At 42.4% G+C, this 22,644-nt stretch overlaps 2 protein-coding genes across 8 annotated transcripts; one reads left to right on the top strand and one right to left on the bottom strand.

Annotated features, from left to right (window-relative positions):
• Positions 1-36: 36 nt before the first annotated feature.
• LOC124021477 (ER lumen protein-retaining receptor 2-like) lies at positions 37-5,746 on the top strand. The gene is made up of 5 exons (XM_046336675.1): positions 37-286; positions 1,648-1,748; positions 2,212-2,370; positions 2,513-2,765; positions 4,458-5,746. Exons 1-5 carry the CDS (start codon positions 196-198, stop codon positions 4,490-4,492), a joined length of 639 nt encoding a protein of 212 aa, XP_046192631.1. The 5' UTR covers positions 37-195; the 3' UTR covers positions 4,493-5,746.
• Positions 5,747-5,831: 85 nt separating this feature from the next.
• Positions 5,832-15,810, bottom strand: LOC124021478 (lipid droplet assembly factor 1-like). 7 transcript variants are annotated; one of them, XM_046336677.1, is made up of 6 exons: positions 15,702-15,810; positions 10,059-10,164; positions 9,755-9,923; positions 9,425-9,563; positions 9,184-9,326; positions 5,832-7,446 (listed from the first exon to the last, which is right to left on the bottom strand). In XM_046336677.1, the coding sequence occupies exons 2-6, from the start codon at positions 10,152-10,154 to the stop codon at positions 7,388-7,390; spliced, it is 606 nt and encodes a 201-aa protein (XP_046192633.1). In that variant the 5' UTR covers positions 10,155-10,164; positions 15,702-15,810; the 3' UTR covers positions 5,832-7,387. The 7 variants fall into 7 exon arrangements, with proteins under 7 accessions (XP_046192633.1, XP_046192635.1, XP_046192636.1 ...); XM_046336679.1 differs by lacking the exon at positions 15,702-15,810 and adding an exon at positions 11,891-12,226; XM_046336680.1 differs by lacking the exon at positions 15,702-15,810 and adding an exon at positions 11,897-12,226.
• Between the last annotated feature and the right edge of the window lie 6,834 nt (positions 15,811-22,644).

The raw sequence follows: 22,644 nt of genomic DNA, 5'->3' as shown, positions 1-22,644 counted from the left end.
CCAATTTGCTTTGTAAATTTACGTTTTCTTACGCCCCCTTCCACGTCGACTTGCCCTATCGCCATATTTCAACTCGTTGCATCAAAAAAGGGATAGCGAAGCCAGTTAAATAAGTTAGAAAGCTAATTTAAACCAGGAAAAAGTTAATAGGAGACTTTAAGTCATTTTCACCGGTGTCAAAAGAAGGCATCAGCAATGAACATCTTCAGGTTAACGGGAGACCTCTCTCACTTGGCAGCTATCATCATTCTCCTGCTCAAAATATGGAAAACCAGGTCGTGTGCTGGTGAGTATATTAGCCACTAAAATGTATATTTCTTCAAATAACTTATTGACTATGTCCTGTCTACTCATGTATTTAGTTACCCGTCTGCCCACATTCCAACCCATCTAGTTAGCTGTAGTTTAGATCCCTGTAGACAGCTAGCTAACATGGATAGTATATATATATTTAGCTGGTAGCTACAGAACAAACAAGCAACGAATGGCATTTTAAGTGTGTGTGTGTGTGGTGTGGTGTGTGTGTTATATATAATATATATATATATATCTATATATATCTATATATATATCTATATATATCATGAAACATGCAGAAACATGTTGTGTGCACTGGAGTGTTCGCTAGCTAGTGAGCTTGAATTGGTTGAACGTTAGCTACTTCACCACAGTAGCATGTCAACTTGCTGTCTATTCTAGCGCGGCAACTTGGATTACTCTGATTTTAAAGTTAACTACTAGCTAAATGGATTATTGTTTAATCAAAGCCTTCATTGAATATCTGGAATATATGCAAAACATGTTAGCTACGGTATCTAATTAGCTAGCTATGTGTAACAGCCAAAATAGTCGACGATTAAAAGAAAATCGATTGCTCATAAAGTGATGCAGGTTTGGACACTGTACCTTGCTTTCAGATGAGGTATTTATGAATAACTTCTGTTTAAACATCCTGTTTAGTGTCACCTTGTTTTCTGCAACAGTCTGGCATGCGAGTTCACTCAATGTAGCCCGGCGTTTGATTGTTAGATCTGGACTCTGACGTGGCATTCTTGAAAGTCTCACGAAATTAAATTAGGTGGCAAGGAATCAATGCATTCTCACTCAAAAGTAGTCGCCACTTATACATTTATGTGTCAAATTAGCTGAACACATCCTATATTCTAAACACTCGCACACGTTTCTCTCATCAACCTTGTTTGCATCGGATTAATTTGCCTTTGAGGCATTAGGATCTGCTGTTTTTTTCTAATACCAGTCACTGTAATATATAGAATAGATAAGATGTCTTGTGCACATTACGATGAGGCCTACATGGAGATGCATTAGTTGCAGAGTGATCACCCTGGTCTTGAGATGCTGCTGCATTTCTTGATGTAGTTTCAGCAATCAGATAGTTAATTTATCCTCTAGTCAGACATGGGTTTGTCTCACTCACATTTCCAACTGCTGTTAAGATACTATCACACTTGCAGCTCTGACTGGGCAGGGGCTTGCAAAGGAAGACTATTTCAGAAGTTGTGGAGGACTTGCCATTCTTCCAGAACATGTTCTTTCTTGAAGTGATGCAAAACTAGAAGAATAATTTCTTATTTCATTCCCAGGTATTATCAGTCCTACTATTGTTAAACTGGTTGTCCCATCCAGGTATCTCTGGGAAGAGCCAGATCCTGTTTGCTTTGGTCTTCACTACTCGTTACCTGGACCTCCTCACCTCCTTCATTTCCCTCTACAACACCACCATGAAGGTAAGAGGATGGCTGAGCCTTCCTTTCCTTCTCTCATAGTATAGTATTGATTAAGTGTTATGAGTTGGGCCAGGTAGAATCCCTTAGTTGTCTGCATAAGCAATTGACAATGTCCTCACCAAATCTCTCTGGGGGTTCAGATAAGTTCTATCTGTAGATTTATTCTGGCCCTAGTCCTTATGAGAGACTGTCTAGACTGCACTACTATTTTCTTCTCAGCACCATTTTATTTGACCTTTATCTAACTAGGCAAGTCAGTTAAAAACAAATTCTTATTTTCAATGATGGCCTAGGAACAGTGGGTTAACTGCCTGTTCAGGGGCAGAACAACAGATTTGTACCTTGTCAGCTCGGGATTTGAACTTGCAACTTTTCGGTTACTAGTCCAACGCTCTAACCACTAGGCTACCCTGCCCCCTTAACATGGGATACATTCATTTTCTCCCTATACTCTTCTCTGCAGGTGATCTACATTGGTTGTGCCTACGCCACTGTCTACCTGATCTACATGAAGTTCAAGGCCACCTATGATGGGAACCATGACAGCTTCCGAATGGAATTCCTGGTGGTTCCTGTAGGAGGCCTCGCCTGCCTGGTCAACCATGACTTCTCTTTCCTAGAGGTTAGAGACATTTACATTACATATGAAGGAGAAGCCCCTAGTTGATGTCTACTTAAACCTATTCCTCATGGTCAGTTGTGAGAGAGCTGGCAGATGAGATTAATGGCTAATATACGGTGTTCTGTGTTTGTCTTTCTATCAGATCCTGTGGACATTCTCCATCTACCTGGAGTCGGTGGCCATCCTGCCCCAGCTCTTCATGATCAGTAAGACGGGCGAGGCGGAGACAATCACCACCCACTACCTGTTTTTCCTGGGTCTCTACCGGGCCCTGTACCTCTTCAACTGGATCTGGCGCTTTTACTTCGAGGGTTTCTTCGACATGATCGCCATTGTGGCCGGCATGGTGCAGACTATCCTCTACTGCGACTTCTTCTACCTTTATGTCACCAAAGGTGAGTCTCCACCTAAATGTCCACCTCTGATTTATGTTCTGCCATCTGTGTATTCGCTGTTTGACCATCTGGTATTTTATGTATGCGTAAGTAAGCTTTGTTGGACTTTTATTTTATTTATTTTTTATTAACCTTTATTTAACCAGGAAGGGCTCATTGAGATTAAAATCTCTTTTTCAAGAGCGCCCTGGCCAAGATAGGCAGCACCAAGTCATTACAAAAAAATTACAGACAGACAACATGAAAAACTACAAGTAATCTAGTAAAAACCATTGAATTCACAAGAGTATAAAACAGCAAATTAAAAACATTGACAGGTCAGGGAATCAGCCTCAATCCTTCATCAGTGATTTAAAAACACCAATCGGGACAAGTTCTTCCAGTTTAAAAGTATTTTGTTAGGTGTTCCAAGACGATGGTGCAGAGTACATAAAAGCTCTTTTACCAAATTCAGTTCGGACGTTTGGAACAGTTAGCAGGATAAAGTCCAGCGAACAACGAGAGTACCCACCATATTCCTGAACAATAAAAATGCACAAATAAAAAGGTAGTAAACCCAAAATGGCTTTGTAAATAAAAGTCTACCAGTGACTGAGCCTACGAGTGACTAGAGAAGGCCAGCCAATCCTGGTACACAAAGTGCAGTGGTGCGTAAGGGTTTTGCAGTTTGAATCTCAAAGTGCCATGGTAAAGAGTGTCAATTGATCTCAAACACTGAGCGGAAGCATTCATATATAAAATATCCCCATAGTCTAGTAAAGACATAAATGTAGCTGAAACCAGCCTCCTTCTGGCTTCAAAAGAAAAATAGGCCTTATTCCTAAAATAAAATCCCAATTTCAGCTTGAATTGTTTTGTAAGTTGTTGAATATGCAATTTTAAAAGAGGCTGTCATCAATTCAAATTCCAAGATATTTATGAGGTTACAACCTCAATCTCCTTGCCCTGACAGGTAGTAATAGGTGAAAGGTTCAGAGGTCTATTTCTTGCATTAGAGAACACCCATTAGTTTAGTTTTGTCAGTATTGAGGATAAGCTTTAATTGACACAAGGTATGTTGAACAGTATAAAAAGCAGTTTGCATGTTCTGGAAAGCTTTTGTAAGAGACGAGGCACAACAGTAAATAACAGTATCATCAGCATAAAAATGAAGTTGTGCATTTTGGACATTTGTCTAAATCATTTATATAAATAGTGATTAAGAGAGGAGCAAGTACAGAGACTTGGGGCACACCATTCAAGACAGACAATTTGACATAAGCCCGTCAAATTGAGTGCACTGAGTTCCATTAGACAGATGGTTAGCAAACCATGCAACTGCATGCTCTGAAAGACCTACACTCGACAGTCTCTGCCTTAGTATAGCATGATCAACTGTATCAAAAGCCTTAGAGATCAATAAAAAGTGAGACTGAGTGCTGTTTTTTGTCTATGGCTTCAGTGATATCATTTAAAATGGCTGCTGTAATTGTGCTATGCTTCTTCCTGAAGCCTGATTGGTACATTGATAAAATAGAGTTAGTAAATAATTGATGTTTGAGTTTGTAGGACTACATCATATCCTAAATGAGTTATAATCTATCTAGATACACTTTGAATGTTGTAGTACACAGGAGTCCGCACACTGCAAGGGAAATATATATTTTTTTTTTAAGTCATTGACCCTCTGACATGTATCTCAATAATCCTTAGTGCTGAAAGGAAAGAAGCTGAGCCTGCCAGCATGAGAGGTTCAGACGGAGACCCCGTGTCTCCCAGCAGACTCAGGTTGCGTGGAGATGACATCACGGAACCCCGCCGAGCAAGATGCCTGAGAGACGGAGTGACTCAAGGGGGAAAACACTAGTCTTCTTCATGAATAACTTTGAACTGGTAAACCACAAACGGCTCAAACTGAGTGAGAGGTCATCCCTGGTCTTCACGCAGTCATCAGATATCTATTTTTAGCATATTGCCTTACCTTTTCTCATTGCTGTTCAAAATAGAAAGAAAACATGCTTTTTTTTCGACATGTGAGGTGTGCTCTTTGATGGCTCAATATGCATTGTATTGATTAGGGTTGACTCAATGCAAAGTACCTTGCCAAACTTCAAAATGAAATACAAAAATGTAGCCTTTATGATTAAGATGGAAACGATGTGTCAAGGAGTATTATGTAATGATGATTTTATGTCTTGCTATTTTTTCATACATTGTTTTTACATGACTGTACCCCCTTGGCCAATTTATTATTCACATCTACTTTTACTTATGTTTTGTAGGTGCTCTTTCATTTGGATATCCCAGTTTGCACTCCTCTCTTCAAAAAGTTATCCTGCAAAGCCCACTTCTGGGTTCTTGTTTATATAACCCTTTGCCCAATATATATTTTTTCCAGTTGCCCTTTTTGACATTTTTGGTAAAATTCAATGCAGTTGTCAAATTTGAAAGCATAAATTCTTCATCTTGGTGTCCTCCATTTATGTACATACTTGCCTTTCTAAGATGAAGTTCCCATCTTAACATGATACATATCACCTTTCACATCCCCAACCAAAAGAAGAGTTTATTGCATGACTTAGGCTCAGCTTGTTCAACATTGGATGATTAAGTAATTTAGGGGTTCGTATCAGAAAATGTGCTTCCCGACAGGGCTATTTGGTTTGTTTTCAATGCAGTCATAGACTAAGGTTAATTTGATTGAATACTGTAATCACCTTACATGGTCAGTTTGTTTAGCTGTTTAAATAAAGATGCAGACATTTGTCAGAGGTAAAAGATCCATTGAAATATACATGATATTCTAGAACAGTGTTCAGGAGGAATGCGTGTGAGATATGGTGTTTGGTATAGATGCATTTGAGTTGTGTTGATATTTGACCTGTTTTCCCAGCTAAGTAAACCCCCAGTCTTCATTTGTCATTCCTATAGCTTATTTTGTTTTAAGTTGCATGATCACTGTGATACAACCTCGCCTCCAATAAACTTTTTATGAAAAAGCACAATTTTACCTTGTTAATGTGAAGAAACACCACCTATGTAGACAGCTAGAAAAGGATTAGGCAAAAAAATGGTAAGTACTTAAAATTACTTGTATTATTTTATTAGAATCCCCATTAACTGTTGTGAAAGCAGCAGCTACTATTCCTGGGGTCCACATTAAACATGACAATGCAGAACATTTAACTGCTCAAGGCCAGAACTATAAATCTGTGAAGGGTCAATCATTATAAATGACTTTTGTACATTAGAAAAATGTCTTCCAATATGGAGACGCTGGCTTTCTAGAGCAAATCAATTTAGTGCAGTTGAAGTGATTTACTTGTAATATTCCAAAGTAACATCTCGCCACTAATCTTCAGAGAAAAGGTACATTAAATTGAATACATAAACACTTTTTGATACATCAGTCACTATCATCTCTATTAGTGCATACTTTACATTTCTGGTTCACACAAACTGACATGACCTTAGTAACAGAAACTAGCTCCCACTTTTCAAATAGACAACAGATTTTAAACTTAAAAGACTGACCTGTTATTAATCCTATGTGGATCAACTAGAGGAACACATTTAATAAAAATCTTTGGCAAATGTACAATATGGATTATAGCATACTGCACACAATGTTTCCAGAATACACAGATGGTCAAATACAGTAACAGGTATATTTGCCGTGCTACCTGGTCATCTGTCATGTTCTAAATGGGCTTTGTTTAACAAATCATTTCTACCATTACAGGTTCTTAATCCTCTCTCCATTGCAAATGGACAAAACCAAGGTGCATTCATTGCACGTAACATCTGACAATCAGACTAGCAACCGATAGCAGCTTGAATTTAAACTTTATGTATAAAATATACATCTTTGTATATCCTTTTAACCTTTAGAAAGATCAAGAAATAGTGATATTAGTACAAATGCTATAATGCAATAAAATAAATCAACAATCAATGTGCCTACATTCAGTCAGGTGAAATTATACAACCTCCAGAATCATTTAAATAAATATTAATACTTGTATCAATGGTGATGATTCCTTTGGGCTGTTTGGATAATCGATTTTTCTAGTTAAAGGCCCAGTCAAAGATTTTTCTGTTTTATAAATATTTCCAGACGATGATGTTGGAATAATACTGTGAAAATGATGCCCTTTCAGTGTGTAATGGATGTGAAACGGCTAGCTTAGTTAGCGGTGCGCGCTAAGAGCTGTTTGAAAAGATCACCTGAAATTTCAGCCTGCTTTGGTGGGCTGAAAATGTGGCCTGCCTGTTGACATCACCTGGCGGTAAATTAGTTTATAGACTAATAAGAGAGTTCCAAATGTCTCTGACAATAACAGATATATTTCAGTTTTTCCCTCCCCACTTAGACCTAAACAATTATTGCTTGAGAACATGCTCTTTGCTAAGAAGCTATTTTTGTTTGTTTTCATTTAAAACAAATCATAGTAAGGTAGTTAATTATTAGCCAGAAATTATTTGATATTGAGATAAAAACAGCTGCATTGGGCCTTTAATGAAAAGTCAACCTGAGGTTTTACTCTATCTAGTTCTTGAGTCTAGAGGAACCCCTATCTGCCAGTGAAAGCACTGCAGTGCAGTGATCAGTATACGATTGTGTCTGTAGAAGGCCATCTCCATCACTGACGCTGCAGCTCCTTAAACCTCCGGCTTCCCATAGGCTTCTTCATCTTCTTCTCTGACAGATTTTAAAGTAGGGAGAGAACAAACAACTTGAGTATTAAATTAAAGGGACACTTTAAACTTATGAGAAACAACATTGTATGATACAGTTAAAGTACACCTTAGCCAAATACCTTTAAACTAAGTATAAGTATTTCATAATTCCTGACATTTAATCCTAGTAAAAAAATCCTCATCTTAAATCAGTTAGGATCACCACTTTATTTTAAGAATGTGAAATGTCAGAATAATAGTAGAGAGTGTGATTTATTTCAGCTTTGATTTCTTTCATCACATTTCCAGTGGGTCAGAAGTTTACATACACTCAATTCGTATTTGGTAGCATTGCCTTTAAATTGTAAAACTTGGGTCAAATGTTTTGGGTAGCCTTCCACAAGCTTCCCACAATAAATTGTGTGAATTTTGGCCTATTCCTCCTGACAGAGCTGGTGTAACTGAGTCACGTTTGCAGGCCTCCTTGTTCACACATGCTTTTTCAGTTCCGCCCACAAATTGTCTATGGGATTGAGATCAGGGCTTTGTGATGGCCACTCCAAGACCCATTTGCGACCAAGCTTCAACTTCCTGACTGATGTCTTGAGATGTTGATTCAATATATCCACATAATTTCCCTCCCTCATGATTCCATCTATTTTGTGAAGTGCACCAATCACTCCTGCAGCAAAGCACCCCAACAACATGATGCTGCCACCCCCATGCTTCACGGTTGGGATGGAGTTCTTCAGCTTGCAAGCCTCCTCTTTTTACTCCAAACATAACGATGGTCATTGTTTCATCAGACCAGAGGACATTTCTCCATAAAGTACAATCTTTGTCCCCATGTGCAGTTGCAAACAGTAGTCTGGCTTTTTATGGCGGTTTTGGAGCAGTGGCTTCTTCCTTGCTGAGCGGCCTTTCAGGTTATGTCGATATATGACTCGTTTTACTGTGGATATAGTTACTTTTGTACCTGTTTCCTCCAGCATCTTCACATGGTACTTTGCTGTTGTTCTGAGATTGATTTGCACTTTTCGCACCAAAGTACGTTCATCTCTAGGAGACAGAACGCGTCTCCTTCCTGAGCGTTATGACCGCTGCGTGGTCCCATGGTGTTTATACTTACATACTATTGTTTGTACAGATGAACGTGGTACCTTCAGGCGTTTGGAAATTGCTCAGACTTGTGGAAGTCTACAATTTATTTTCTGAGGTCTTGGCTGATTTCTTTTGATTTTCCCATGATGTCAAGCAATGAGGCACTGAGTTTGAAGGTAGGCCTTGAAATACATGGTGCGGCAGGGTAGCCTAATGGTTAGAGTGTTGTACTAGTAACCGGAAGGTTGCAAGTTCAAACCCCTGAGCTGACAAGGTGTCGTTCTGCCCCTGAACAGGCAGTTAACCCATTGTTCCTAGGCCGTCATTGAAAATAAGAATTTGTTCTTAACTGACTTGCCTAGTAAAACAAAACCTCCAATTGACTCAAATTATGTCAACAAGCCTATCAGAAGCTTCTAAAGCCATGACATAATTTCCTGGAATTTTCCAAGCTGTTTAAAGGCACAGTCAATTTAGTGTATGTAAACTTCTGATCCACTGGAATTGTGATACAGTGAAATAATCTGTCTGTAAACAATTGTTGGAAAAATTACTTGTGTCATGCACAAAGTAGATGTCCTAACAGACTTGCCAAAACTATAGTTTGGTAACAAGAAATTTGTGGAGTGTTTGAAAAACACATTTTAATGACTCCAACCTAAGTTTATGTAACCTTCCGACTTCAACTGTATGTCTAGAAAGGAGTTTTTGTTCATCAAGTTAAGTTGAACACACCCATCTTCTTCCATGACTGTTATATTTGTCGCAGGCTCCAACCTAGTGACTCGGTACCTACTGACACTGGGTGAAAAAGAGAAAGAAAGAGGGAGAAAATGAGAATCTCAAATGAAGGGCCTCTGTGTGTGTGTGTGTTTACTCCATGCTGTGTGTTTTGATACCGCTGGCTGTAGTAGAAGTTGATCACATTGTAAGAGGTAATGTAACAGGCACCAAGGACCAAGGAGACCAGGATGGAGAGGATGGCCAGAGCAGAGAGCACACACAGCAGACTGACCCCTCCTAGGGATAGCAGAAACACTGGAGGGAGAGGGAGGAGGTTGGAATAATGAGGAAAAACAAGATAGTGAAAAAGGTTTTCAGTATTAGCCACCATCATTGTCCCTGATAGACAGGCATTCAGATTAGTTGTTATACTACACAGCTAGGAAGAGTGTATTGGCACTGTAGTAGTGGACAGTAGGTATTGTATAGATAGTGTAGGGACTTACCCTCCAATAAAACGAAACCCACAGTGGCACCAATGAATGTAACAGTGGCAAAGGTCAGGAAAATCCCAATGGGTACAGTGGCCATGGAGCCAAATACCAACACAGCCAGGGCTAAGAATGGGTGGTCATTGAGGTACTGCCCCATTGATGTGTTCATCAGCTCTGCCACCTAGTGAGGAGAGAGAAGGGTCATGAACATGCTTCACATTACCTACTGTCCTATTAAGAAGTAATACATGTCTGTTACTGTTAGACCAAGAGCTTTTAACAGTGTTGCTGAACAGGAGACATGGTGCACTGTTACCTTGGGGTCTTTGTACAGGCTGTCCATCATGCTACTCAAACTGTCTCGAAGCTGCAGTAGCCCTTTGGGGATAGTTGTCACATTGTTGCACTGCATTGTTAGGTTTCTATCATGCACAGAAGAAGTGAGGGATACATTTACAAATAAATAAATGTCGCTATGTCACATAGTTTAGCCACCTCTCATGGAGACACACATATGAATGCCGAGTATCTAGCTAGCTCCCTTATAAGTATATTTCAGCAAAGCGCCTTGATGACACATCAGCTAGTAGTAGTAGCTGGGTTCCTTGGTTTGTTTACTTTCACTAACGTTAGCCTAGTTGAATAGCTAAAGCTATTTCCAACGACTTGCTAGCTAAAAAAGCGAGCAACACATTCAGTTACTGCTCAATTCCACACTATTTTAATTTTAACGCAGCTAATCGTGTAGTTTGCTACTAATCCAAATGTTTTGCAAAACTGTTCGTTACCTTCTTCTTCTATAATATTATGGCGGTCCGCAAACAAACGTTATCGTTGAATGCCGCCACTTACTGTACTGGAGTGTCTAGTCAATCACAGTTTACGGACTAAAGAACCACACATTAAGAACTAAACCCTCCTATCTAATCATTTACTACTCTGTTCGTTATCTACCTGTCAGTAAGTGTGCGGACCGGTTTGAAGCCGTGTGTGAACTATCGCGAGGTTAACAAAAATGTGTAAAATGCAAAGAAAAAAAATGACTAGGACTGAAAAGCATGTGTGACCTATACATAGAAATATAACTAATAGAACAAACAACACATTCAATAAGTTTGCATCCAAATGGTCTACCCTTCTCCCCAAGTGTACATAGTGAGGAATAGGCAGTGGTCAGTCTAAAAAAAGACAAACAACAAAATCTTATACAAAGGACAACAGACAGAATCAAGGCTTGGACCGGCAAACCCTGCAGTCTTGAGGCAAATACTACATCCCTTTCTTCACAGATAAAATTACATAACTGTTGATGAGAACTGCACCTGTTTCTGGGAAATCATGTGATACTGTAATACGAAAGTAAAATATCTAAATGATGTAAGAGCCCAGGCAGCCAATAGATAACAACATGGAAGATCTCTATGCGGAGTGTGTTCACTGTGTGTGATATATCCCCTTCAGTGAGAGTGAGGGTAGTCTGGACACAAAAATAATTGGGATTCATTTTTAAAATAAATCAATAAAATATAAATATAGGACAAAACACACATCACAACAAGAGAGACCCAACACTACATAAAGAGAGACCTAAGACAACAACATAACAAGGCAGCAAAACATGACAACACAGCATGGTAGCAACACAACATGACAACAACATGGTAGCAACACAACATGATTGTTGTTGGACACTAAGACATCTTTGTCGTAGAGCATTTAACACAACATCTGGGGAGGGGCCAGCTGAGTATAAGACTGTCTCATCTGCATATAAATGGATGAGAGAGTTTCCTACTGCCTGAGGTATGTTGGTTGATGTAATTTGAGAAGAGCGTGGGGCCTATATTTGAGCCTTGGAGTACTCCCTTAGTGGCTGAGACAACAGATTTTCAGACTTTATACACTGTACTCATGAGAGAGGTAGTTAGCAAAGCAGGACAAACATAGTCTGTCCCACAGTTTGATAAAGAAAGTTTGTAGTCAACAAAGTACGCAGGAGTCATGAGGCAAATAGAACAATGCACAATATGAAAAACAATATATATAACGACTTGGGGCTAGCCATTCTAAGTTCATTCTAAGTTCAGAGTCACTCGTAGTGGAGGCGAGCGAAAGCTCGGGAGAGAGGGGTGAGTGTGGTAGGGGTACCTGTACCAGACAGGGAGACAGGCCAGGGCAGACGGTGAACAGATCGCCAGGTGGAATCCAAGCAGCAGTGCAGCAGGCAACAGGAGTAGGTGTCACAGCCACTTGGGAGAAGCCTTTATTTCTGGAGGCAGATTCCTTGTAGAAAATGCCAGTGGATGGCTGTGACCACCAGGAGGGGGCTTCAGAGGACGCTTCAAAGACTCCTGGCACTGGTTGGGCCAAAAGCCCTTTTACTTCACACCTTAGTGCTAATTGTATTTGTATCTGGTCTGTCCTTTCAAGCCTGGGAGCTCAGTTCCAGGTTGGAATGGTGTCCTCAGGTCTCTGCTGTTTGCTTGCTAGAGCACCCTCTGTGTATCTTGGAAAAGAAAACCTTGGAAGCAGTAATCTCTACAGTTAATTGTGGTCCAAATCTGGAGCGAAGGCCATGCTGCGGAGAGGAGCATCCTGCATATGTACCTGCCAAAAAATCCAAGTTCATCTTACTCCAAGTCTATCCTTTTGTAAAAAACATGTTGAAAGATGTGAGAGCTCACATTAAGCTGTGTCTCTCTCTCTGAGTGGGGTGTGTCCTCTACAATTCTACAAATCCATAGCCACACATGCAGTCAGGCCTTTTTAACGTTAATTTCCTGCAATCTTACACATTTTGCCATGAGTCGTAGAGAAAATATTTCAGTTTTAAAGCAAGTTTGATGCGTTTCTACAAATTTTTCCATGTGGCTGAGGGAGCATTTTGCAGTTTTACAGGTAATGCCTTGCAATTCTACACATTCTGCCATAGGGTGCCGAGAAATGTTTGCCGTTTTTAGGCAAATTTCCTGAAATTCTACACATTTTGCCTTGTCTTATGGTATGATTGGTATGGTTGGTATGATATCTGAGTGAGAGTTACTTACCAGAGCTGGCTAGGCTAACTTGCTGATATGAGCTAATTGAGTGACTGTCAGTGACCCCAACTGAATTCCTAATATTTGGAAAGTGATCTGCGGGCTGTGCCGCCTTTTACCGAATTCCTTGCATAGAGCATTACCTTTGGCCAAGGGTGTGCTGGTATATGCAATCTCAGTGGTACACTTACTGCTATCACAAAGAACAACGAGCAGTGCGTGTTTTTGTGCGATGCGAAAGATCTATGCTGGCTAGACCGTGTCTCTCCCAGTCTTGGTTCACCACCTGGGGATGAAGCCTCCAATCCCTGTATAGGGGATTCCCTCTGGACAACAGGTTCGCTCTCACATGCAATACGCCTGTCGTATTCTCTGTCCCAACAAGCTCTTACAGTCTCACTGCAGAATTAGACATTCATCCACGTTCTCCAAATGTCAAATTTCAAAGTTGTTCCGAATGTAAAATGTAAAAGTTTTTTAGTTAGTCCTGCTGCTCTGTATCGTTCTATTTCTCCAAACATCAAATTTTGAAGCTAAGGATTAAATTTAGGCACTTATAACGAATGGTTAGCGTAAGGGTTAAGGTTTGGGATAGGGTTAAAACCCCAAATAAAAAAACAACTGGGATCAGACACACAACCTTCTGATCCAGAGTTGCAGTCATTCCAATGGGTAAGGGTTAAGGTTAGGGATACGGTTGAACAGGGAGAGGCACTGTTGGAACAACATTATGTGGCCGTCCGATAGTGTAGCCCGGTAAGAGAGACAATCCAGTATTCTATTCTCTGTGTGGGCATCAAACAGCTCTTTTTCTGTTTGATCTTGAACCATAACTCGTTGAGTTGGATTACAAGGGAAGCCGTGTTTCGTACCGCTTACTTGGGTGCTATATACACACTTGCTGAATGTACGGGAAGCTCGGGCTAGCCCGAAGGGAACAGTAAGGTATTCATAGGCTGTGCCTTCAAAGGCGAACCTGAGAAACTTACAGTGTGCTGGCAGAATATTTATGTGAAAAGAAGCATCCTGAGGTCGACTGAAGTGAACCAGTTGCCTCGACAAATAGAGAAAGACAGCATATTGATAGTAAGCATATGGAACGCGAACTTCCTCAGGAAGCTATTGAGGAACCGTATGTCCAAAAGGGACCACACTGGCAGACCAGTGTCATATTTTTGCTCTGTGCCCTAGGCAAGATGCCTGGATGCAACATACTTTTGTATTACAAAGCACAGTGTTAAAACACTGGGATTTGGGGACAGTGCTTGGTGGCAACTGGCAATTTGTCTTCCTGCCTCGATTGCTTGTGAAAGCGCTGATGAGAGAGCTATGGCACTGGTGGTGAGACCCCCCCATCTTCCCTGTGAGCGGATGCATAGAGATTAGCTGCTCTATATGAGTGGCAGGGTTTTAAAAGTGCGCACGTGGCGGGAGTCTGTGCTCCAGCCGAGAGGAGGCAGGCCAGGACAAGGAGTGAACTGTTGGATGCTCCTCAGAAGCCACTTCTTTCCCCCAAGGGATTCAGGCTGCAGGACACTGATGTGGTAGCAACAAAGGGCCGCTTTCCCTACTGTCAGCCTCTGTTTGGAGAGCCAAACTGTGGGTTAGCTGCCTGCTGCATTTTGGCTTGTGGAAGGAGAGACCGGGTTACCAAAGTACCCAGGTCTACTGGGAAAGCAGAAGTTGAAGGCTTCACCTTCATTCTTGCTGAGTTTGCACTTCTGCTGCATGGCAGCAACAGTTCATTCGGCACTATAGGAACATCAAGGAAATCTGCCTCTTCTTTGTACGAGAGGTTGGACAAGTTGAACCACAAGGCTCTGTCCCCCGCGCGCCATAAGACTCATGGTGCACCCACAGCCTCTGGAGGCTTGGAAGTTGAGATCTGCAATGACGCAGATCTTGTCCCATTGGCCCTGGTTGGCTGTGCCTTTGACTTAGAGAATGCTCATCTCTTGTAACAAATCGACCTGGTAAGCCAACAGTAGAGACGTTACGTTCAACGCCGTACAGAACATGCCACAGACACGTATACTTTTTGGAATATGGAGGCAGTGAAGCACTCCAACTTCCCAGGGAGATCAGTGCTGTTCATAGTTTCCTCCCATTGAACCAGTCCCTCTTGGCGCTGCCACCCCCCATGGGTGCAGGCAATGTATTTGTCATCGGGTGCTGATGTGCGCTGAGGGAGGAAGAGGACCTCGAGCCAATGTTCTTGAATCTCCTTTTCCTTTTTTTTCACCTTTATTTAACCAGGTAGGCAAGTTGAGAACAAGTTCTCATTTACAATTGCGACCTGGCCAAGATAAAGCAAAGCAGTTCGACAGATACAACGATATTATCTTCCTCCTCTCCCTACTTTCACTTCTCGTCCTCCTTTCTGTTTCATCTTGATACAGCAAATCGAGGACCCCGTATTCCATAAGGCTATGGTATGTGGGGTAGTCTCAAGACAAGTCTTGTTTGGGGGCTGCTCTGCACACTCACCGATGGAGGGAGTTTGCAGGCAGTGCCCTACAATGTACACAGTACTTGTATTATTAAGCAAGTAAATCCAAGACACTCAATTTAGAATGTATGTTACGTTTCATATGGTATGTATTCATTTGTGGCTGTCCATCACCCCTTTTGTATGATATGTTAGGAATTTGCAAAACATACAATATGTTATGAATTTGCTAAATTTACAATATGTTACAAAATCTGCAAAACTTATGTTATGTTATGAATTCTAGCTAGGTGGCTAGGATAATAATGTTAGCTAGCTGGCTAGGATGCTAACGTTAGCTAGCTGGTTAACGTTAGCTCGTCAGCTAGCTTGCTAAATAGTGACTTTCGTAACTTTGTCTCTACATTAACTAACATATTCCTGTCAACTGTACATTTTTTGCATGATTCGTTATGACGTTTTAATTACTTACATTTGCTTCCATCCTAGTATTTTTGTCAGCCATCTTTGCTGAAGAATATCTCCAGCCTAGGGTCGCATACCGTCAAATTAGTCATGGGAACCACTCGATATGATTGGTCATCGCCCAGTGGTCGTCGCAGGTGATTTGAATTGGGAAATGTTGAACTTTTTACACCCTCCCACGCCACATTTATGCCACCCAACGGTCCCCCACCCTCCCCCACCCTCGGTCCCCCAACCAGGTAGGCCAGTTGAGAACAAATTGTCATTTACAACTGCGACCTGGCCAAGATAAAGCAAAGCAGTGCGACACAAACAACACATGGGATAAACAAACGTTCAGTCAAAAACACAATAGAAAACTCTATATACAGTGTGTGCAAATGTAGTAAGATTAGTAAATAGGGCTTAGTGGTGAAATAATTACAATTTAGCAATTAGATACTGGAGTGATGGATGTGCAGAAGATAAATGTGCAAGTAGGGATACTGAGGTGCAAAGGAGAAAAAATTATATTATGGGGATGAGGTAATTGGGTGGGCTATTTACAGATGGGCTATGTACAGGTGCAATGATCGGTAAGCTGCTCTGACAGCTGATGCTTAAAGTTAGTGAGGGAGATATAAGACTCCAGCTTCAGTGATTTTTGCAATTCGTTCCAGTCATTGAGAGCAGAGAATTGGAAGGAAAGGCGGAGGAGTTGACTTTGGGGGTGACCATTGAAATATACCTCCTGGAGCGCGTGCTACTGGCGGGTGCTGCTATGGTGACCAGTGAGCTGAAATAAGGCGGGGTTTTACTTAGCAAAAACGTATAGGTGACCTGGAGCCAGTGGGTTTGTCGACGAATATGTAGCGAGGGCCAGCCAATGAGAGCATACAGGATGCAGTGGTGGGTAGTATATGGAGCTTTGGTGACAAAACAGACGGCACTGTGATAGACTACATCCAATTTGCTGAGTAGAATGTTGGGGGCTATATTGTAAATGACATTGCTGAAGTCAAGGATCGGTAGGATAGTCAGTTTTACGAGGGTTTGTTTGGCAGCATGAGTGAAGGATGCTTTGTTGTGAAATAAGAAGCCGATTCTAGATTTAATTTTGGATTAGAGATGCTTAATGGGAGTCTAGAAGGGGAGTTTACAGTCTAACCAGACACCTAGGTATTTGTACTTGTCCACATATTCTAAGTCAGAACCGTCCAGAGTAGTGATGCTAGACGGGCGGGCGGGTGCGGGCAGCGATCGGTTGAAGAGCATGCATTTAGTTTTACTTTCATTTAAGAGCAGTTGGAGGCCACAGAAGGAGTGTTGTATGGCATTGAAACTTGTCTGGAGGTTAGTTAACACAGTGTCCAAAGAAGGGCCAGAAGTGTACAGAATGGTGTCTTCTGCGTCGAAGTGGATCAGAGTCACCAGCAGCAAGACATCCTTGATGTATACAGAGAAAAGAGTCGGTCAGTAGGGAAAGGGGGGAAACCTAGTGTTGTACAACTGAATGCATTCAACTGAAATGTGTCTTCCGCATTTAGTACGGTGTTTATCAGTGGAAGCTGCTGAGGGGAGGACGGCTCATAATAATGGCTGGAACGGAGCGATTGAATGGCATCAAACACATGGACACCATCTTATCGCATTCCTCTTAATCCACTCCAGCCATTACCACTAGACTGTTTGTGTCGCATCTCCCTCACTGTTTGGCCCTGTCCGGGGGTGTCCTTGGATGGGGCCACAGTGTCTCCTGACCCCTCCTGTCTCAGCCTCCAGTATTTATGCTGCAGTAGTTTATGTGTCGGGGGGGCCTAGTGTCAGTTTGCTATATCTGGAGTACTTCTCCTGTCCTATTCGGTGTCCTGTGTGAATTTAAGTGTGCTTTCTCTAATTCTCTCCTTCTCTCTTTCGTTATCTCTCTCGGAGGACCTGAGCCCTAGGACCATGCCCCAGGACGACCTGACATGATGACTCCTTGCTGTCCCCAGTCCACCTGACCGTGCTGCTGCTCCAGTTTCAACTGTTCTGCCTTATTATTATTCAACCATGCTGGTAATTTATGAACATTTGAACATCTTGGCCATGTTCTTTATAATCTCCACCCGGCACAGCCAGAAGAGGACTGGCCACCCCACATAGCCTGGTTCCTCTCTAGGTTACTTCCTAGGTTTTGGCCTTTCTAGGGAGTTTTTCCTAGCCACCGTGCTTCTACACCTGCATTGCTTGCTGTTTGGGGTTTTAGGCTGGGTTTCTGTACAGCACTTTGAGATATCAGCTGATGTACGAAGGGCTATATAAAATACATTTGATTGATTGATTGATTGATTGATTGATTGATTGATTGATTGACTGACCTCCCCAATGAATTAAGGTGCCACCAACCTCCTGTGGTATTTATACATTATGTAGTTGTAATTTTGCATTGTATTTTTACAATATGAATCTGTATGAAAATAAGAAACTTTTTACAATATAAAAATGTTTTTCCGCAGGAAATCAGAATAAGCCTTTGGATTTACATAAGTTCACTGAAAACCTTGCAGTTCCCTTTCTCTCACTAGATCGCGTAGCTAAACTACAGCCTATGTAGCATATAAAAACATGTGTTTATATATACAGTGGGGCAAAAAAGTATTTAGTCAGCCACCAATTGTGCATGTTCTCCCACTTAAAAAGATGAGAGAGGCCTGTAATTTTCATCATAGGTACACTTCAACTATGACAGACAAAATGAGAAAAAAAATCCAGCGATCCTACTCCCATCCTTCCAGCCTCTTGGCTGGTGGCCCCGGTGGTATGGGAGGTGGACGCGGACATCGAGCAGGCGTTGAGGGTAGAACCTGCGCCTTCATAGTGTCCGACCGGTCTTAGGTATGTGCCGCTTGGTGTCCGTGATCAATTGATTCGGTGGGCTCACACACTACCTTCTTCGGGTCATCCGGGGATTGCGAGGACGGTGCGGGGTCTTAGGGGGAAATACTGGTGGCCCACCTTAACTAAGGACGTGAGGCTCTATGTCTCCTCCTGTTCGGTATGCGCTCAGAGTAAAGCTCCTAGGCACCTGCCTAGAGGGAGGTTACAACCCCTCCCGGTTCCACAACAGCCCTGGTCTCATCTATCGGTAGATTTTCTTACTGATCTTCCCCCAACTCAGGGGAACACTACCATTCTGGTCGTTGTGGATCGGTTCTCTAAGTCCTGCCATCTCCTCCCATTGCCTGGTCTCCCTACGGCCCTACAGACTGAGGAGGCTCTATTCACCCACATCTTCCGGCACTACGGGGTTCCGGAGGACATCGTATCTGATCGAGGTCCCCAGTTCACGTCCCGGGTTTGGAGGGCGTTTATGGAGCATCTGGGGGTCTCGGTAAGCCTTACCTCTGGTTATCACCCCGAGAGTAATGGGCAGGTGGAGAGAGTGAACCAGGAAGTGGGTAGGTTTCTAAGGTTGTATTGCCAGAACTGGCCAGGAGAATGGGCGAGGTACGTCCCGTGGGGAGAGTTGGCCCAGAACTCACTCCGTCACTCATCCACGAACATGTCGCCATTCAAATGCGTACTGGGCTACCAGCCGGTCCTGGCTCCGTGGCATCAGAGTCAGACTGAAGCTCCTGCGGTGGAGGAGTGTGTACAGCGCTCTAGAGAGACCTGGTGGGCAGTCCAGGACTCTCTCAAGCAGGCCAGTGAACGGCAGAAGAAGAGCGCTGACCGCCAACGCAGTGAGGCCCCTGTGTTCACACCAGGTGACAGGGTCTGGCTCTCGACCCGAAACCTACCCCTCCGCCTGACCTGCCGGAAGCTGGGGCCGCAGTGTGTGGGGCCATTTAAAGTCCTGAGGAGGATAAACGAGGTGTGTTATAGATTGCAACTTCCCTCTTACTATCGCATTAACCCCTCGTTTCATGTATTTCTCCTCAGGCCGGTGGTAGCTGGTCCCCCACAAGAAGGTGAGGTACCGGAGGTCCCTCCGCCCCCTCTGGACATCGAGGGGTCCCCGGTGTACACAGTACGAGCTATTCTGGACTCAAGATGCCAGGTGAGGAGCCTGCAGTACCTCGTGGACTGGGAGGGATACGGTCCGGAGGAGAGGTGCTGGGTACCGGGGGAGGGGGGGGACATTTTAGATCCTTCCATCACCTCTACAATGTGATTTTATGGATTTTTTTTCTCATTTTGTCTGTCATAGTTGAGGTGTACCTATGATGGAAATTACAGGCCTCTCTCATCTTTTGAAGTGGGAGAACTTGAACAATTGGTGGCTGACTAAATACTTTTTTTGCCCCACTGTATATCTTAAATGTCCAATTCAGCCGTTTTGATCTAAATATCTGATCATTCCTGTGTAACAATACTGCACCTTACTGTGATTGTTTTCAATTAAAATGCTTGAAAAGAAACAAAAAATGCTTCTTAGCAAAAAGCAATTTCTCAAGTAAGAATTTTGCTAGGACTGTCTGGGAGTGGTCTGAGTGGGGAGAGGGAGACAGAAAACTAGGTTTGGAACTATTTCTTATTGGTACTCAATTACCACCTGGTGATGTCACCAGGCAGGCCAAAACTCCATCCCACCAAAACAGGCTGAAATTTCAGATGATATTTCACTTAAAAGGCATTATCATAATTTTCACAATTTCATAGTATTATTCCAACCTCCTAGTGTGGAAATATACAAAACACAGAAAAATCCTGTTTTTGACTGCACTGGGCCTTTAAGTAACCACGTTTTCACGAATTGAATGATACATTAAAGACCTTAACCCAACACCTAGCAACCTTGTCAAGAGGTTCGGACTTCTTAGCGTAACGGTTAAGGTTTTTGCTTGACAGTCTTAGAACCCAGATTCGAGTTCTGGTCGGGTTAACCATGGTATTCACTACATTGGTGTCAGAAGTGGGATGGCACCCATGAGGCCATTGGACAGGCATGTACACATAAGGGACTTGGTATAAAGAAGTGTGGTGGGACACTCTCCCTAAAGAAGCGGGTAATGTAGCTACCTTAACCCACCACCCAGCGACCTTGTCAAGAGGTTTGGCTCTCTTGGTGTAACATTTTAAGGTGTTGGCTTAACAGTCGCTGTACCTGAGTTCGAGTCCTGGCGGGGTTACCCCCCAGACACCAACGTCACTTTCCCAGCGTATTATGTCACTTGTTTTATTTATTTTTTTGTCTTTTAAGCTCTGGCTTTGTGTTAGAGCACATTGCAAATTAAATTGATGTATTAGAGCAGGTTCTTGTTAAAGTATTCTGTAGGCAAAGAACATGAAATAAATATGCTTTTACAGTTGTATTAAGAAAATGTAATAAATATGCCTTTACTGTTGTATTGCTGTTATTACTATGATGTCTGACTAAATGACTAGCTCTAGGCTACAGTATTCACATAACATTAAGATATGACATTTAAGATATGATATCATCACTTGATTGTCTGGTCAACAACTCAGCTGTTGTGGGAAAATGAAACATGTGAATTAAGGGCTAAATAAAGTGAAACAGAAATATTTGAAAGTATTGGACAGTATGTATTTGACCCCAGGTCTGAGTGTAAGATACAGTCAGGGTTAGTTATTAGAGAGCCACACCTGTTTAGATGATTTTTTAAACCTTTACTTAACTAGGAAAGTCAGTTAAGAACAAATTCCTATTTTCAATGACGGCCTAGGAACAGTGGGTTAACTGCCTGTTCAGGGGCAGAACGACAGATTTGTACCTTGTCAGCTCTGGAGGAAGGGTACCACATGCTAATCCACCGCTCTACCCACTAGGCTACCCTGCCGCCCCTATTAACACATCCCTGACATAAGTGAAAGATTACTTTAATTTCTCTATGAAGAAATGTAAAATCAAATTAAGAGACTAATCGGTTGGTAGTCTTCTTTTGTATATTTACATTATGCTGTCTCTGTTGAACTCAGTTTCATGTTTGATGTCGGGCACATCATAATAAACTCAGCAAAAAAAGGACCCTGTCTTTCAAAGATAATTTGTAAAAATCCAAATAACTTCACAGATCTTCATTGTAAAGGGTTTAAACACTGTTTCCAATGTTTCCGTTTCCCATGTTCAATGAACCATAAACAATAAATGAACATGTACCTGTGGAATGGTCGTTAACACATTAACAGCTTACAGATGGTAGGCAATTAAGGTCACAGTTATGAAAACTTAGGATACTGAAGAGGCCTTTCTATTGACTCTGAAAAACACAAGAAGAAAGATGCCCAGGGTCCCTGCTCATATGCGTGAATGTGCCTTTGGCATGCTGCAAGGAGGCATGAGGACTGCAGATGTGGCCAGGGCAATAAATTGCAATGTCCGTACTGTGAGACGCCTAAGACAGCGCTACAGGGAGACAGGACGGACAGCTGATCGTCCTCGCAGTGGCAGACCACTTGTAACAACATCTGCACAGGATCAGTGCATCCGAACATAACACCTGTGGGACAGGTACAGGATGGCAACAACAACTGCCCAAGTTACACCAGGAACACACAATCCTTCCATCAGTGCTCAGACTGTCCGCAATAGGCTGAGAGTGGCTGGACTGAAGGTCTGTTGTATGGCTATTGTAAGGCAGATCCTCACCAAACATTACCGGCAACAACATCACCTATGGGCACAAACCCACCGTTGTTGGGTCAGGCAGGACTGGCAAAAAGTGCTCTTCACTGACAAGTCACGGTTTTGTCTCACCAGGGGTGATGGTCGGATTTGCATTTATCGTCGAAGGAATGAGCGTTACACCGAGGCCTGTACTCTGGAGCAGGATTGATTTGAAGGTGGAGGGTCAGTCATGGTCTGGGGCTGTGTGTCACAGTGTTATTGGACTGAGCTTGTTGTCATTGCAGGAAATCTCAACGCTGTGCATTACGGGGAAGACATCCTCCTCCCTCATGTGGTACCCTTCCTGCAGGCTCATCCTGACATGACCCTCCAGCTTGACAATTCCACCAGCCATACT

This window comes from Oncorhynchus gorbuscha, unplaced genomic scaffold (genome assembly GCF_021184085.1).
Source record: "Oncorhynchus gorbuscha isolate QuinsamMale2020 ecotype Even-year unplaced genomic scaffold, OgorEven_v1.0 Un_scaffold_1126, whole genome shotgun sequence".
Taxonomy (NCBI): Eukaryota; Metazoa; Chordata; class Actinopteri; order Salmoniformes; family Salmonidae; genus Oncorhynchus; species Oncorhynchus gorbuscha.
Note: the sequence above shows the minus strand (reverse complement) of the source record. Positions and strands in the feature narration are given on the sequence as shown.

Coding starts and splice junctions, on each gene's coding strand:
- LOC124021477 (XM_046336675.1), top strand. CDS start 196: ATGAACATCTTCAGGTTAACGGGAGACCTCTCTCACTTGGCAGCTATC. Junction 1,749..2,211: donor TCTACAACACCACCATGAAG/GTAAGAGGATGG, acceptor TCTTCTCTGCAG/GTGATCTACATTGGTTGTGC. Junction 2,371..2,512: donor ATGACTTCTCTTTCCTAGAG/GTTAGAGACATT, acceptor TCTTTCTATCAG/ATCCTGTGGACATTCTCCAT.
- LOC124021478 (XM_046336677.1), bottom strand. CDS start 10,154: ATGCAGTGCAACAATGTGACAACTATCCCCAAAGGGCTACTGCAGCTT. Junction 9,924..10,058: donor GCCTGTACAAAGACCCCAAG/GTAACAGTGCAC, acceptor TCTCCTCACTAG/GTGGCAGAGCTGATGAACAC. Junction 7,447..9,183: donor GGAAGGTTACATAAACTTAG/GTTGGAGTCATT, acceptor AAAATCTGTCAG/AGAAGAAGATGAAGAAGCCT.